The sequence below is a fragment of the Mustela erminea genome, chromosome 16 (genome assembly GCF_009829155.1).
Source record: "Mustela erminea isolate mMusErm1 chromosome 16, mMusErm1.Pri, whole genome shotgun sequence".
NCBI classification, from domain to species: Eukaryota; Metazoa; Chordata; class Mammalia; order Carnivora; family Mustelidae; genus Mustela; species Mustela erminea.
The window spans coordinates 38107098-38125457 of NC_045629.1; the positions used below are offsets into that span (position 1 = coordinate 38107098).

Here is an 18360-nt window from a genome sequence, read left to right on the forward strand (position 1 = left end):
ACTTACCTATTAAAACACTTAGAAAAAACTCTCTTAATTTTGTACCTTAAAATTTCAGCAACAGGGGCGCCTGGGTGGCTCAGTCAGTTAAGTGTCTGTCTTGAGCTCAGGTCATGATCTCGGAGTCCTGGGGCAGAGCCCTGGATCAGGCTCCCTGCTCAGTGGAGAGTCTGTTTCTCCCTCTCCCTCTGCCTTCCCCCACTTCCAGCCCCTCCCAAAGCTCTCTCTTTCTCTCTCAAATGAAATTTTTATTTTTTTTAAAAGATTGCGTTTATTTATTTGAGAGACAAAGATCACATGTAGGCAGAAAGGCAGGCGGGGGTGGGGGAGGGGAGCAGGCTCCTTGCCATGAAGGGAGTCTGATGAGGGGCTCAATCCCAGAACCCTGAAAGCATGACCTGAGCTGAAGGCAGAGGCTTTAACCCACTGAGCCACCCAGGCACCCCCCAAAAAAGAAACACTTTTGATTGGAAGAAATATTTGGGTTCCTACTGGCATTTATGGACAGAGGCTAGAGATGACGCCATTAATGCATGGAACTCTTCCCCACAGTTTTTTAAATCTACTTCAAAAGAGATGAACAGTATCATGGTTAATGGAATCTTTATATTTACTTTTAGGATGCATTTATTTATGGATCTGATTTTGTAAATTCTGCAATGAATGCAATGATTTTGAATTGCATAGTACTCTCTTATTTTAGAAAAAGATGTTTTTGCTATTATGTGTTTGTATATTTCCTTTGGTTGTATTTCCTCTCTTCCCTCCTTTGGGAGAATCTATAATTCTTAAGCTGGAGCAATCTACTAGCTCTTCTTTATCTATCCTTGAATTTCACATCATTTTATCTTATCATGCTTTTCTGAAATGCTTACAAAGATTTCTTTCCACATGACAGACTCAGTTTTTAGAGTAATGATACGTTTCTTTTCCTATTCCATAGAGAGCCTTCATGGGTATTCAGAGTTGTTTTCAATATTGTTGTTTTAAATCACTAGATAAAATATTTTCGGGGATGGGCTTTTCTCCTGAGTCTTCAAGTAGATTCTCCCTTTCCCTGGTTCTTTATTATCCTTTTAATGCTCTCATTTTGTTATTACCAACAGGTAACCTCTAGCTAGTTACCAAACTTTCTGTGCCTCAATTTTCTTGCAAAATGGAAGTAATTCCACTATCTATAAGTTTGTGGTGAGGAGTAAATGAGTTGAGGACATATAATGAATTTAAAACAGTATCTGAGACATACTAAATGCTCAACTAAATTTGGCCTTATGAAACTTTGAATGAGATTGATGATAAACTGGCAGATTGGTTTTTTTTTTTTTTTTTTTTCCTTGAGAGAGAGAACTGGTGCAGGATGAGGGGAGAGGGAGAGAATTCCATGCAAGCTCCTTGCTCAGCATGGAGTTCAACATGGGGCTCGACCTCACAACCCTGAGATCATGACCTCAGCTGAGAGCTCAAGAATTAGATGCTCAACGAACTGAGCCACCCAGCCACCCCAGCAGAGAGATTTTTAATTACTTCTTGATGCCCCTGTTTTCTTAGGTTCTTGATTTCCCATGATTGTACGTCAATCTCCATTCCACACATGCATTTATTATAATAGCCTTGCCTAAGAGAAGTGCAACCTTCCTCCAAACCCACAGTGCTCTTGTTCTCTGATGTATTAAATCAATGAAAAACTACGATTTCCACTGTGGATTACACTGAGAATTATTTCTGCTGCTGCCTTGATATGTAGTCAATATACTGGGAAGGAGGTAAATTGTGGCAACATTTGATTTCAAATGAAGAAGTGAGTTATAAATTAGATGTGAGCATAACTAGTAGACAGTTTTGTTGTGCTTAAAAGGTAAGGAAATTATTAAAGAGGTACTATGCCAGGTTTTATAATGGTATGGTTGTAATTCTACAAACAATAATTATGCAAAACTATGGTAAAAATTAATTACTAGTCTTAATAATCTAGACAATAAAACACTAAAATTATTAATTTTAGTAATTGCATTTTCTCAAAAACTCAAAGACATTAATTCTTTATTGGTAAACTAATGGTTAAATTTGAAATTTGTACTATATTTTGCCTTGTTGATGACCACCTAAATGCAAGGATAAATAATATATATGAAAGATAAGTTACAAAGCAAATTCTATAAATACTATATAAGGAGAGGAATAACAGAAACTAAACAATGGTCAGTAGGTCAAAATCTGAATTAAGGCAAATTATGATTAAGCAACTAATTCACAGATGCAGAGTGTATCTCAAGTCATGTACCTCATGGACATAGGAGGTCAAACTAACCTCCTAACATAATGGTGTGGCCGACACTTGCTAGTTGTTCATCAAACCCATCACCTTTCTCCAGCCTTTTCTGAGATTAGGTGTGGCCATGGAATTGAATTCTAGTTCATGGAACTTGTCAGCAATGTTATTACCACCTGCAGGTCTGGCACAGAACACCACTCTGTGAGCAAATCTCTCTCGGGTCTCCTAGCTACTGTCTGGATGTTAATGCCCAAGGCAATTCTGGAAATCATGTGCTGATGATGGCTGAGCCTCGATTTTTCTGGTCTTGGACTGAGTGAGTGGACAGTCCTCTGCCCTACCACATGAGCAAGAAATAAAATTCTATTGTGGTAAGCCACTGAAATCTCTGGTATTACCCATTTCATTTATTAAGAGTTCTCTATCATATGTATTTTAATGTTCACAATCCATCTACATGCTTCATTAAAACTGATATAATGAAATGTTTTGAGCATAATGACACCAATCCATCTGCTTTTCTCTAACTGCACACAAGGATCTAATAAAGAACTACATTGTGAAGCAAGTAACTGAGAAGTTCTGAAGAATGGAAGACTATTAGAGTCACCAGTGTACTGAAATAAGACAAATTTAGTGAAATTAAGTTTATTCCAGGAAAGAAGTCAGAAGGAAAGAAGTCATGTTTTGTTTTTGTTTTTGACAGACAGAGATCACAAGCAGGCAAAGAGGCAGGCAGAGAGTGATGGTGGTGGTGGTGGGGAAGCAGGCTCCCTGCTGAGAGAGTCCGATGCAGGGCTCAATCCCAAGACCCCGGGATCGTGACCTGAGCTGAAGGCAGAGGCTTTAACCCACTGAGCCACCCAGGCACCCCATAAGTCATGTTTTTAAAAACACACAAAAATATTTCTATTACAGATTTGAAAGCCAAGTTAATTTGAGAGAGAGAGCTTCCAAGTTTTGGTAAAACATGGTAAGGTAAGAACTATGTGGTAGAAAGATAGTATTTTTAGATTTTAAAATCTCAGTAAGTACTCTGCTTTTAAAGCTAGATTAAGGCCCTGACTGCCTTGTCCTATCAAATGATTCCCTAGTCTTCAAAAAGCACAGGAAAGATTGATCTGGACAATATTCCCACAGACTATAGCACTTCCAGGCCTCTTGGTAAATATCTGTTTGGCATCCAACTTTTCCTGTCCTCAAAGATCAAGGTTAAGATCCTATAAGCATTGAAAAAATATTAGATAGCAGTTACGGTTGCAAAATGAGCACAAAATTTGGGAGAAGGCAGACAGCTGGTTAAAGCTTAAGTCTACTTCTTGGCACCAACTCATCTCTAGTGTGCCAACAACAAAATGTCTCCTATAGAAAGTTAACTCTCCCCAGTCAACACAAATCAAGTCCATTGACTCAGGCATCCAATCATGAAGAGTTTTAACATCAACTAGATTTATTCAGAGAATGAGCTGGCTTACATGTAGAATTTGACTGCTTCACATTTAATGGTTATATTAGCCAGGACTCTCCAGAAAAACAGAACCGATAGGATCTATAGAGGTATTTAAGAGGAGATTTATTATAGGAATTAGCTCAAAAGGTTATGGAGCCTGAGAAGTCTCCCGATCTGCCTGTCATAAGCAAGCTGGAGAACCTGGAAAGCCAAAGATGTAATTCAGTCAGAGACTGACAGCCCAAGCCAGGAGTTCTGGTTTCCAAGGGCAGGAAAAGATGTGTCTCATCTGAAGAAAAGAGAGAAAATTACCCCTTCCTATTCTTTTTCTATTTGGCCCTCAATGGATTAGAGGACGCCTGCTCACATTGGGGAGGGAGGATCTTCTTTACTCAGTCTACTGAATCAAATGCTAATCTCCTCCAGAAACACCCTCACAGACACATCCAGAAATTATATTTATTCACTATCTGTGCTCCCCTTTTAGCCTGCACAAAACTCCATACAAGCCCCCATTAGCCCACACAAAACTAACCATCACGATGATGGATTAGGTTTTAAGGGTTTTGCTTTCTTGATAAAGATGATAAACTTTTCTTTGATGATAAAATTTTTAGCATCATCTCTCTTTCTCCCTAGTTTTTAGACAAACAGCCACAGCAGCCCTGAGCACCTCCTGACCATCTTATTTCCGGCAGTGATTTTTCTGATAATAAACAGAACCAATGCCATGCATTCTTCTTGTTAATGGAATTGCAACTCTATGGTATAGTAAGACTTGCCTCTAGATATTTTTCTGCTGTAGTTTTATATAACATTTTCATATTTAACCTTTTGCTTAGAGATCGTCAATCTGAAATCCTATTACTGTGGTACATACTTGTCTAATTAGAAAGGATCTTTGTGATAAGTCTGTGTTTACGTTGATAGTGCCGTTTAAACTTTATACTGTAGCCAAGGAAACAATATGATAATGATGCTCAAAATGAATCTTAACAGTTTGCTAGAGTTAAATTTTCCAGCTCACATTCAGGCAATGTATACTTTTCAGAAAAAAAAAAACCATATCACAGTAACATTTTCTATTTAGAACTACTATGCACATGTTTGGCTTATCCACTCCATGGGGAGTTAAAAAAAAAAAAAACCTCTTGGAAAATGTGGCATTATTTTTATTAACTAGGGGAGTGTGTGTGTGTGTGTGTGTGTGTGGTATTTATTTATTTATTTTAATATAATTATTGTATAATTTACTTAATGGGTTTTAGCTTGAGTTTTTGAAAGGTAACATGACTATAAGCAAATTGATAGGAAAGTGGATAACAATGAATTAAAGGTTACTGGCAGCCCAAGACACTGTTTATCTCTTTTGAGGTAGACAGAATTCAAATTGCCTTCATTAGCTGAGCAATATGCTGTGGAAAATGAGCTAGGTGCTTATCAAGAGGCTCTTTCATTTGCATTTTTGCTAAATTATCAAGCTGCTCTGTTTTCTAGGTGCTTAAGAGCTGTGAATAGGAAAGAAAGAAAATTTTTCAGTTAAGTAAGCTTGGGGGCATTTGAGGACTAAAGAAAAGAAGAAGTTTATCAATGAAGATGTCAGAATTGTTCCTTGGATATATGTGATACAAAAAGGTAATCTTACAGACAGTTAGGATCTAGGATGTAAAGGCATTAATTCTCCCCACATTCACCAGCAACACAGCAAAGCTAGAGGCTGTTCTTTTGATAAATGATCAATACTTCAGCATGACACCACCCTAGCTGCCCTGCTGTTGCTAGTTAAAAGTCTGAATTTCAATTAAGCAGTAAATCTTTATGGTATTACATCTTGAACAGACAGTTAACTTCTCCCTAATCCCCTACGATTCTGAAATACTATGATTTTGTAGTCATTTTCCTTAAGCTCACTCAAAAGAAAAAAATGTGTATATGTGATAAGTAAAAAAAAAAAAAAAATCTTCCAAATGAAACACTAATTATTAAGTAATTTGTTTTGTCTTAATGGAATGCCTACATACAAAATTATTATATTTCTATAGTATAGATTGAGAGGCATTCAAATGCATTAATACATAATCTGAATCAAAAGTCCATTGACATGCTTGTGTATCTTTAGCTCATTATGTTCTATTTCAATTCTATTCCACATATATATTCCTTGGAAAACCTCTTAAGTTGTGCAAAAACCCAGAAGCATTCATAACAGCAATTACACTTAAATCAGTGTCAACATTCTAATCTCCTCTGTCATCTCAAATATTCCTATAGATTTTTTTCTTAAAGCTTTTTGTTTATTTTCAAAAAGTATTTCTTGATACCTAAAAAAATGCAGCTAATAAAGGATATATCTAAAAAATGTGTGCAGCTTTCTTAAGGATTTCAATATTTTAAGAGCAAATATAGGCCATTTGATAGGCACCATCACCAAATTAACAAGACTTCAAAGCTCCAGGTTTATAGTAGCCTTAACAACTGGGTCTAGTATTAGAATAAAATACAATTTTGGAATTGTAATTACTGGAATAAAAAAATTTTCTCTGTTTAGAATTTTAGAAGAAGTCTTTTCCCAGAAGCAAATACAATTTTGCCTCAATCAGCAAAATTCTTCCATTATAGGTGCTATTCTTCTCAATCATTTAGAATGCAAACATTTATATTAACAACTAAATTGAAGATGTCTGAACTTGTTCATTAGAATACTTGTGTAATTTTGGGGCACCTGGATGGCTCAGTGGGTTAAAACCTCTGCCTTCGGCTCAGGTCATGATCCCAGGGTTCTGGGATTGAGCCCCCGATTGGGCTCTCTGCTCAGCGGGAAGCCTGCTTCCTCCTCTCTCTCTCTGCCTGCCTCTCTGCCTACTCGTGATCTCTGTCTGTCAAATAAATAAATAATATCTTAAAAAAAAAAGAATACTTGTGTAATTTTGATAAAAATAAGATAAGGGTGGCTGGGGTTGCTCAGTCGGTTGAGCATCTGACTCTTGATCTCAGCTCAGGTCTTTGTATCAGAGTTTGTGTCATGTTGGGTGTGGAGAACACTTAATAAAAAAAAATTTAGAAATAAGATAAACACAGTTAATTTTTAAATGATTTATATATGAAAGCAGTGTGGGCCTACTATCACATTGCAAATATTTTATTATTGGATGCTCAGGCACAGCCTAGGTTAAACATTCCTGAATAGAAAGCATGTCTACTTGCAATGTCCCAGCCCTACAATACAACATCCAGAGTGAGAATAGGTATAGAGCATGGTAGAGGCTTCTTGAGCTAATGATCAGTTAGCCAGGAATTGAATGCCACCTACTCAACTTCAGAGTTTGGCTTTCATTCCCCTACTATACAGTGACATCTCCCAGCATATTTGCCATTGACTCTAAATTAGTTCTTAAGAATGAAGTCATAGGTTCATAGTCAATATACCTAGTAAGAACAATGCAAAGGGCCATTTTATTGTATATTAGATATTTTATTTTCTTTTAGAAAACAGAAACAGGTATTTATTTTATTTTCTTTCTTTGAAAACTGATATTATTTTAAATTTAGTTCAACTTACTTCATTCTACCCATATGTTTGAACTCTGTGCTTTCTCAAAATGCAAGGCTATTACACTAATTCAACTAACTAAACTTTCTGATGAACTAACATAGCTTAATTTAATGGCTGGGTTTAACTCATCAAGGAGGAATTAAGAGTTTTATTAGCTGATTAGCTGTCATTACAACAATGCATGCTGTATTTTCAACAACATTCTACTACGGTGAGGAAGAAAAATATTTAAGTCTTGATTACAAGAATTGTAAGAGGTGGATGTTTAGGAATCTTCTAACTCCAGGATCTTGTAATTTTATTATGTGAATTTTTTTAAACATTAAATTGAAGTATGGATTGTTGTCTAGGAAGAAACACATGCTTCTTATGTGAAATAAGTATTCTTTTAGTTATCGAATTTTTAAAAATTTACTTTTGTATATCAGAATAATCATAAAGATTAAAAATCTGACAGATTTGTTAGAATAGATTTGCAAAAAGTTGTTTTTTGAATAAAAATAAAGAAAGATATAATACGAAGTAATAAATTATGTAGTCATATCATACTGGGAGACCAAGAAAATGGAAATAAGGATGAAAGAAGCAAAATTTTGCAAACTAGAAAGGTGATAACAGAAAAGAAAAGAACAGGAAGATGGCAGAAGCTGCATCACAAATGTCAGTCAGGTTAAGTTTCAAGTGGAAACACTGTAATACGGTGTAGAAAAAATGGCAGAATTTCCTTAAGCATGTTCCATGACTTAAAATACTATTTAGTCTTTTAAATGGCATTTTATAGAAAACAAAATTCACTTTATTTACAGAACACAGTGTAAAGTTCTAATTCCTAGGCACAGACCACACAAAAAACCAGCATGTCTACTGACATTGACATACAAATTCTTGTTCTAAAATGTTATGGAAAAGCCTCATATCATGCTTTATCATTTTAAAAGCATTTGGAACCAACACCTTAAAAGTTTTTAAACTAGTAAATCACCTGGGCATTCCAAAAATAGAAATAAAAACAGAACCATCTGCAATGAAAAAAAGCTATGCACTTACCATCATGATTAGGATTTCCTAGTGTCCATGGCTCATCTGAGTCAAAATGAGTGTCTCCCCCAATTCCTGGTCCAGGGAAGTAGGCATGTGCCAAAAACCCTCCCTCTCCATCAAAGGGAGAACTGTCTCCATGAAAACCAGAGGCGAAAATGATGGTTATATCCACATCGCGTTTGCCATTTTCCAATTCGCTGTAAGGAACTTCTTCAAAGGTCAGAGGAGTTACATTCTGCCACACATCAAAGGCACGGCGAATAGCTTTGCGGGTTTCAGGGTCTCCTACTTTGGGAGTTACGTTCTTTATACTGAAATTTAGAGAAGAGAATAAGAAGTATGGCTTTTTAATATTCCATCCGACTTACTACGGATTGGCTTTTTACAGATTTTGATCTATTCAGTTGAGTAAAATACTGGAAAAACAGCCTTACATAAATAGGGAAGAAATTAATCAATGCCTCATGTCTTTATATCTAGGTTTCATCACCTGGGGTCATTTAATTCTCAAGAGAATAGTATTCCTCTGGCAAGGCTATAAATAGAAGTTCTCTGCAGAATGGGTTAACAGTAGGGTAACTGGATCAATCAGTCACTTTGCCTCCTGAAGAAAAGAAAGGCAGCTTTGCCAAATGATCAAACAGGTGCAACAGTCTCGAGCTGAAACTAAAAATTCAATTTCTTTCCTGTTATCATTACTTTTAGGGGCTACTTCCAAACAATGTCCTTGTGTTATTCTTTATTGATGAATACCAATTTGGCTGACAAGAAGTTATTTCTTTGTTTTCATAGAAAAGGTTAATTACATTTTCTTATATTCTATTGTTTTCTTATGATATATTTAATTCTTTCTACTTATAAAAAGCAATGTGAGCAAGTGGCTTTTTAGTACAAAAGTTTTAAATTATATGAATTTAAAGAAGTGACTAGGACATCATTTATTTAGTTTACTTTTCTTGAGGCTAATATCAAATGGATACTTTAACCTGAAGAATCTTACAACCATGAATCCATATATTTACATTAAAAAAACTTAATACATAAAAGACAGTATAATATTCAGTAATGAAAGAGAACTGAAAGTAATAAAAGAGAACTGGAAGCTAAACAATTTACAGTAATGGAGTAGTAGTTAAATGACGGTGTCTCTATCACATATCAAAATATAACTAGGACTCAAGATTATTTTTTGTCACTTAAGGCTATTTAGTAGCATAGAAAAAATTTAAGATATGCTTTCCAGTATAAAGATAATAGACAAATTATATTTTTAGCCCACTTGTAGCTTATGTCTCAATAATTACAAATGTTGGGCAGATATCATACTGAAATAATAATAATGGTGTTAAGTAAGCATTTACTATGAGCCACGCAAGCATTTTAATTTAAGAGGAAATTTCCAGTGGTTTTTCAACTTAAACATTCTGACTCAAGAATCCATTGTTGTACAGTCTAAGCTAGGCCACATATTTAAAACATATTTCACTATTTTCTAATACATATCTACATTGATTATTTGATGGTAACTATCATGCATTGTATATAAAAAAAATGAAGAAGCAAACCAAGTGGAAATGAGGTGGAGACAGGGAGTGTTCTAGGAAGGAGAAATGACAAGTGAAAGGCCTTGAACTTGGACACATGCTTAGCAAGTTCCAAGAACGGTGCGGTGGCCACAGCTGAGGCCAGAAATGTAGCAAAAAAATCAAAGATATTGGCCACTGTAAGGAGTCTGGCTTTTGTTCCAAGGGAGAGGGGAAGAACTGGAGCATCATGAGCTAAGTGACATTGGACTTGCACTTTTTAAATAAATGACTGAGCATTGTGTGGAAAATATATCGAAGTGAAGCAGGAGTTGAAGCAGGGAGACCCACTGGGAACTCTTGCAGAACTTCAGGTGAGGGATGACAGTGGGGGGACTACCAGTAGAGATACAGAAGAGCAGAGAGATTTTAGATAAATTTTGAGCATACACCTGCCAAGATGTATTGATGGTTGGACAAAGGCTGTGAGAGAAAAGGAGGTGCCAAGGAAGACACCGTATTTTCTGAGCTGAGCCAAAGGACGGACAGAATAAAATAAGTCAAACCTGTTCAAGGAGAATGTTATACAGTATTTTGTTATTGTTGTTTTACTTGTTTGGTTTAATTTCATGTGTTCCAGCGTGATGCTCTGAACTCTATTTTGAGAAAGGGTAAATTTCTATATTGAGACATCTGGTGATGCTTCTGTCTGGCTAGCCTCTGAAGTGCCTCTCTGTGGCTGAAGAGCATTCAGATTAATGTTGTAACTTTGAATTTTGTCTAACTTAATTTTCCCAGTAGTCGTCTACTTGACTCCCACCGTGCAGGAAGACCCTCATTAGTGGGGAAGTATTTTTATGACACATTTGAAAGAATGTAGTGCATAATGGCTACTGTTCTAGGTGCATAAGAGATACAGCTGCGAGTAAGACTCTGCTCTTGTAAAACGTACATATTTTAGTGATAAAAAATACACAGGCACACAAAAACCCAACCCCATCAAAAAGATAACTACAGAGGGCAACAAGTAAGGGTGAGAAAATGAGATAAGTAGATGATAAGTGGGATTTCAATGACAAAAGGAGCCACACCTGCTTCACTAGCACTAGTTGCTAGCCAGAAGAAAGCGTGAGCCGCCCACACACACTTGGCCAGTTCAAAGAATGGGAGTGCTCAGTGGATTGGTGTAAAACGAACTCTCAGGACAGTGGTTTGAGATTGAAGACAACTGGCAGGAAGTGAGTTATCTTCCGTGAAAGGACACCACTGGTGAGTTTTAAGCAGACGAGTATCCTGGTATTATTCTAGTTTACAAAGATTACTATTTCTGATGAAAAATGATTAAGGAGACAAGCATGGAAGCAATGAAACATTTTGGAAGTTCAAGCAAGAGAAGACAGAGACATGTCCCAGAGTGGTAGGAAGGGAGACCTGAAGGATTGGATCATTTCAGTGTGTGTTCTGAGGGTATTATTAATGGGAATTGGTATTTATTCAATGTGTAATGAAGAAGTTATTTTGTTTTAAAATAAAAGATAATCTTAGAAAAGAAAAAATCATTAGTATGATATGTATATAAGTACATAATGGTTCTGAGAAAAATGAAGCAACATAATAAAGAATAATAAATGTGGGGGCACCTAGGTGTTTCAGTTGGTTAAGCGTCGGACTCTTGATTTTGGCTCAGGTCATATCTCAGGGTCCTGTGATCAAGCCCATGTCGGGCTCTGTGCTCAGCACCGAGTCTTCTTGTCCCTCTCCTTCTGCTCCTCCCTCTGCTTCTCCCCCAGCTCATGGTCTCTCTCTCTCTCAAATAAATAAATGAAATCTTAAAAAAAAAAAAAAAATCCAAAAAATCATTTGGATTTGTAAATACATCACGGTGTTTTTCAAAGCTATGCCCCGGTTGGCTTTTGTTAATCAAAGTTTATATTTATATACTTAAGTTGTATACTTTGGTTAAGTATATAAGTATACTTAACCACAATATCTGTGATGTCATTAGTAAATAAAGACACATAATGGCTGTCTGGGTGGCGCAGCCATTAAGCTTCCAACCCTTTTCAGTTTGAGGTCATAATCTCAGGGTCCTGATCTCAGCATCATCAGATCAAGCCCTGCCTGGGGCTCCTCCCTCAGCAGAGAGTCTGCTTAAGATTTTTCCTCCTCTCTGCTCCTCCCCACCGTCTTCTTGCTCATTCACTCTCTCTCAAATAAATAAATAAATCTTTAAAAGATACATGAGTGTACTTTGGTACATGAATGTACAGTCAGAGTTCTGAATGAAGTACAAAGAACTAATTTGGGAATTTTTATGCCATTAAGATGTATTTTGTATTTACTAATGATTGAAATAATAAGGGGAACAGAGCTATCATATGGTATAAAGAATAATAGGACTGCTATTCTTAGTAGTTCTAATACATAATGCACAAAGTTATTAATATATATACTTGAAGAACAAAAAATGTTATAAAATGAATAAAATGAAGTTTGTTTCAAAAATTTAATAGAACTAATTTTAAAATGTTTTCACTTTGCTTTTCTGTAAACAGAGTAGTTAGAGTGAACATATTTTTCATTCTAATAAGACAATTGATTGCATGTTTTGAAGACTTGATCAGGTCTTTTTCATTATACTATTTCATTGATTCTTTTTTAAACTTCCTTTTTTTTTCATGCTGCTAAATTTTGGAACTTTTACCTAAAAAAATTAACAAATGTTAATTTGCCTTATACAATCCTACATAATAATCCATGCCTTATACAGTCCTACATAATAAAGCTGATCAAGTGGAAATTTCTTGACCTTTTTATCATCAGAACTATTAGTAGTGAGGGCAAGGTATGTCAATCGACTTATAAGATAACTATGTAAAATCAGGATTCCCTAGCTTCAGCTGTACTGAATCCCTATTAATTCATTTGATAACAATTCTAAATAGTAGTCATGCAGTATTTCCCCTTTAACTTTTTCAGAGAGTAATAAATCTTTCCCAAAGTTAGAGCATTATTTTATCTCTAATATGAAAGTAAGAAAAAAACCTAAATATTTTGATATTTGTATTGTATATTAAAAGTTAAAAGAAGTTTGTACTCTGCCTTATAATTCTTAGTAGAAACATACACATCTCAATAAGTGAGATGTTAAGTTTACTATGCTGCTTCTAGGATAATTTTTAAAAGTGTAAAAATTTGATATTCAGAGAAACAGTAAATTTTGAAGGAATGAGACCTTTACTAACAAAACTCCACTGAAATATGTATGTGTTTTCTTTATTGATGACACTGGAGGAATTATTTTGCTTCATTAGTTCTGTAAAACAGAAGAACATAAAATGTAAAATATCACACATTTGTTCATTTGGACAGATGTTATAAGAGATGTGAAACAAGGCCATTGCAATGGGTTTTGTCCTTTCAAATGAAGTAAACTCTAATTAGTTACTCTAGTGACATAGTAAATATTACCCTATGCCTAATATTACTGTGGAAAGTCGGATTCTCTAGTTACAACATCACTGGATCTATAGCAATTTATTTAATAACAACTCTATATATTAACAATGACTATTTGCTTTCTGAATTTTGACAGAGTGATAAATCTTTTCCGAAGTTAGGGTAATGTTTTATCTCTAATTTTGAAGGAAGTACTAAAAAAACTGAATACTTGAGCATCTAGTTAAGATCCATAAGTTGTATATACACTTGTGTCAAAATTATTTTGGTATGGTCAAGAGTAAATACCCTTTAGTCAATTCAACAGACAAAAATTAGTTGCCCAAAAAAGCATACTAACATTTTATGAAAAATGACTGGCAACTAAATGGAACTTACTGTAACTAGGAGAATAGAAAATTGCTAAGAGTATAATAGAGTATAAATAATAAGCTATATAGATATTTTCAGATCCATATCCAGAATGTATTATAATATTCTATCAAGAGAGAACTAAATAGACTAATATAGTTTCATTCACACTATGTTTATATGGCTTCACTTTTCTTTTTTTTTTTCTTTTTCTTTTTTTTTTTTTTTTAATTTGTCAGAGAGAAATCACAAGTAGATGGAGAGGCAGGCAGAGAGAGAGAGAGAGGGAAGCAGGCTCGCTGCTGAGCAGAGAGCCCGATGCAGAACTCGATCCCAGGACCCCGAGATCATGACCCGAGCCGAAGGCAGCGGCTTAACCCACTGAGTCACCCAGACGCCCTGGCTTCACTTTTCTTTTTTGTGCAAGACATGGTCAGAGAATAGAGATTGAATATGGAGTCTCTTTCTCTAGAAAAGCTTACATTAAATATTTTGTGATTTCACAAGATGCTAGTTTTCCAGGTAAGGCATACTAAAGTACATACTATTTTGGGTTTTATTTATTTTTTTTTTAAGGATTTTTATTTATTTATTTGTCAGAGAGAGAGAGAGCACAAGCAGGGGGAGCAGCAGAGGGAGAAGCAGGCTCCCAGTTGAGTAAGGAGCCCAACGAGGGACTGGATCCCAAGATCTTGGGATCCTGACCTGAGCAGAAGGCAGACATTTAACCCACTGAGCCACCCAGGTATCCCAACTCTGCATATATTATTAAAGTAAAATAATAACTTCTGGTGTGTATCCTCAGAGTCAAAAAATTCACAAACATTCACTAAAAATCAAGGTTAGCTAAAGGAGAATTTACTAGGAAAATCAATACCAGTTAATATAATATAACATACTATTATCACATTAATTAATACTAATGTTAATAAAACAAACTATTAATTTTAAGTTATAAAATAAAATAATTTTAAGTTCTTATAAAATTATTAATTTTAATATTAATTAAATATTAAAATATTTTAATTTTAAAAATATTGATTTTAATAAAATAAACTATTAATACTACTGTTAATAAAACTCAATTTAAAAAATAGATGCATCTGGCACTTTAAGTACATATTCCATGAGACACTTACTACATAAAACACAATTTTGGAATTTAGATTTTATAAAGAAACAAAATTTAGCTAAGCTTATTTTATATAATAATAAATGGGGAATAAAGATATATTTGCTAAAAATGAGCTTATGTATTACATTCCTATTATTGTTTTGAATAAAGTTTAACCAGAGCCTACAAAGAATTCATTAACTTATTCAAAAGCTATTTAATTAGGGCATAACACACAGCAGTACTCTACTAGGTTCTAGGGAACATAAAATGTATATGGTCTCTGATGTAATGAAGTTCCTGTAAGGTCCTGAAGAAACATATAATGTACTATTTTTTAAAATTATTTTATTTATTTATATGACAGAGAGAGAGAGAGTGAGAGACAGAGAACACAAGCAGAGGGGAGCAGGAGAGGGAGAAGCAGACTCCCCATGGAGCAAGGAGAGCCCAATGCAGGACTCGATCCCAGGACCCTGGAATCATGACCTGAGCCGAAGGCAGCGGCTTAACCCACTGAGCCACCCAGGCACCCCACAATATACTATTTTGTAATTACTCACTTCAACACACCTGTCTCTCACATTTGACTATATTTCCTATGAGAGTGGTGACCTTGCTTAACTCATCTACTTCCAGTGCTGTCACATAATGCTGTTCAATAACCACTTATTGAATGTACAATATCTAATTACCCAAGAAGCAAAATTTGCCAAAAGAAAAACTGGTCATAAAGATTCAATTAAGAGGGGGCCTGGGTGGCTCAGATGGTTATGCATCTGCCTTTAGCTAAGGTCATGATCTTCAGTTGCTGGGATGAGCCCCACATTGGGGGGTTGCAGCTCAGTAGGGAGTCTGCTTCTCCCTCTCTCTTTGTCTATCACCCTGCTTGTGCTTTCTCTCTCTCTCTCTCTCAAATGAACAAACAAAATCTTAAAAAAAAAAAAAATTCAATTAAGAGATGAATGGCTACCAATACTTATACTCTAACTATTACCAGTATGTAAATTATGTATCAGCCAGTGTTATATATACCCCTAACAGTACTTAAATGATTCTTCTGGTACAACCTCAGAAGTTCCCATTTCCAGGCATCAAGCACTGAGGTCATTAAAGTGGAAGGCATTGCAGCTTAGACACTCCCTCCAAATGGAGTCATTATAAAAGATTCCTTCCAATTCCACCTTTTAAAGATAGGAAGAGATTTTAAAATTATATAATCTAACTTTCCAACCATTCCACAAATGGTCCCTAATTTCCTTGACAAGTGAATAAATTGCTTGGTTTATATGCTTCCAACAATGAAGACTTATACGATGAATAATTTAATTTTCCAATAGCTCAAAATATTAGGTTCTTCTGAAAGCCTTTAAGTATTTGAGCATAACTGGAAATTTCTCCTTTAAATATTTTTTCCATCATGTTGAGAATCCTTGGCTCTAATCTTGAGCCCTTTCTCATGCAGACTGTTTGTAAGATCTCTTAGCATTTTGATTTCTTTTAGAGGTGCACTTTAATTTGCCAAGAAGCAGCTGGAAATGTGGTAGACCAAAGCGAAAAGGATACATCAGGTAAAGCTTGGCTAATAAAGCAAAGAGAAAACTTGGCATTCTCACTACTTTGGACACTTTGCTTTCTATCAGTCTGATCTGTTCATCTGAGTTCTTTTTGAACCACACTATGCTGTTGGCTCATAATGAGTTCGCCAACAAATAAAACCTAGATTCAACCACTCCCACTTCAACTCCTGGCATCATTCTGTAATGGCACATTTCCGTTATCCTTTTAAAAGAAATTTTTTTAGCCAAAATGTAATATTTTGCATTCGTTTTTCTAAATACAGTAATAAAAGTGGCAACATATGCTTATACAGTACTTATTTTACACAGGGCAAGTTCTTAACATGTTACCTACACTAACTTTAAAATTTAATATCCTTAGCTCTTACCCTCAACTTTCTATAATTCTATTAGAATACACTCAGCAAGTTCTGTTACTTGCCTTGTAAGTTAAAACAAGATGATAGTTGGTTATTTACTAAGCACTGTGTTTCAAGCACTGCGTTGAGGTATTTTTGTTGGTTTGTTTTTTGGGCGTTCTCACCACCATGACCTGACCTAATTACTGCCTAAGCTTCATGAGGTAGCTAGTGTTAACAATACTCACTTTGCATATAGGGAAAATGTAGAAGATTAAATAACTTGATCCTGGTCTTATAGGTGGCAAGTATCAGAGCCAGGATTCAAATCCAGATCTTTCTCACTCCAGAAAAGGACTCTTAACCACATGATGTGTTTATATATAAACTGGTATAAACAATAAGCTGGAAGTTTATAGGGATAGACACCTAATTGTTTGAGTATTCAAGACTGGCTGAGACAATTGTCAGTATAGGGACACAGCTTCAAGGGAATTATGATTAGTTCTGAACATAATGGCTCTTAACAGTTCCTTCCTTCCTTCAATGAATGCTGTAGTCAGGGAGTGCCTGGGTGGCTCAGTTGTTTTAAGTGTCTGCCTTTGGTTCAGGTCATGATCCCAGGGTCCTGGGATCAAGCCCTGAATCAGGGTCCCTACTCAGCAGGAAGCCTGCTTCTCCCTCTTCCACTCCTCTTGCTTGTGTTCCCTCTCTTGCTGGGTCTCTCTCTGTCAAATAAATAAATAAAATCTAAAATAAAATAAATAAATAAAATAAATACATTACAATACAATAAATAAAATAAAATAAATACAAGACAAGATAAGATAAGACAATAAAATAAAATAAAATAAATGAATGGTGTAGTCAGTACCTAAGTATGCAAAGACACTAAACAGGGTACACTGTTAAGTTGGGAAATAAGGCCAGAAAAACGACACTATCTGAAATGAAAACAATAAGTACCAACATGCAGAGTTGTGTGCTTGTCCTTTTAAAATTGATTATACATAGTAATCTAATTAATATATATTAATTTTTATATGTAAGAATATAATTTATATGTAAGAATTCTAATTTCATTGTTTCCTATATGGATAGGCAATTATTACAGAAGAACTTAGTAAGTAAAAGAGCCCATCCTTTCTCCAATGATATACAAGGTTTTCTCTGGCATAAATAAATTGAAGCCCCAACCCCCATTGTAACTCTATTTGGAAAGAGAGCCTTTAAGGAAAGTAAATAGAGTTAAATGAAGTCATAAGGGTGGGGTCCTAATTTGGTATGACTGACATTCTTATGAAAAAAAAAAAAAAATCCCAGCAGAAATCTTTCTTTCCACATATGTACAGAGAAAAGATGAGAGGTGGACACAATGAGAAGATAGCCATCTATAAACCAGAAGGAGAAATCTCACCAAAACCAACCTTGACAGCAGGTGTTCTAGCCTCTGGAACTTGGAAAATTAAATTTCTGTTGTTCAAGTTACCCAGGCTGTGATATTTTGTGATGGCAGATTGAGCAGACTAATACAGATTTAATGGACCAACTCCTTTGAAAAATACAATCTATAAAACTTACACAGAGAGAAACAGATAATCTGAACAGGACTACATCTATTAAATAGATTTCATTAAAAATTAATAATTGTCAAAGAAAAAAGAACCAGGCCCAAATAG

General features: G+C 35.2%; 1 protein-coding gene across 1 annotated transcript in view; it reads right to left on the minus strand.

The window, feature by feature from the left end:
* Window positions 1-18360, minus strand: part of MMP16 (matrix metallopeptidase 16) — a 292524-nt gene that overhangs the window by 116057 nt on the left and 158107 nt on the right. Inside the window, exon 4 of the mRNA XM_032316261.1 lies at window positions 8323-8627. Coding sequence (XP_032172152.1) covers window positions 8323-8627 — 305 coding nt within the window. The remainder of the gene's footprint in view (window positions 1-8322; window positions 8628-18360) is intronic.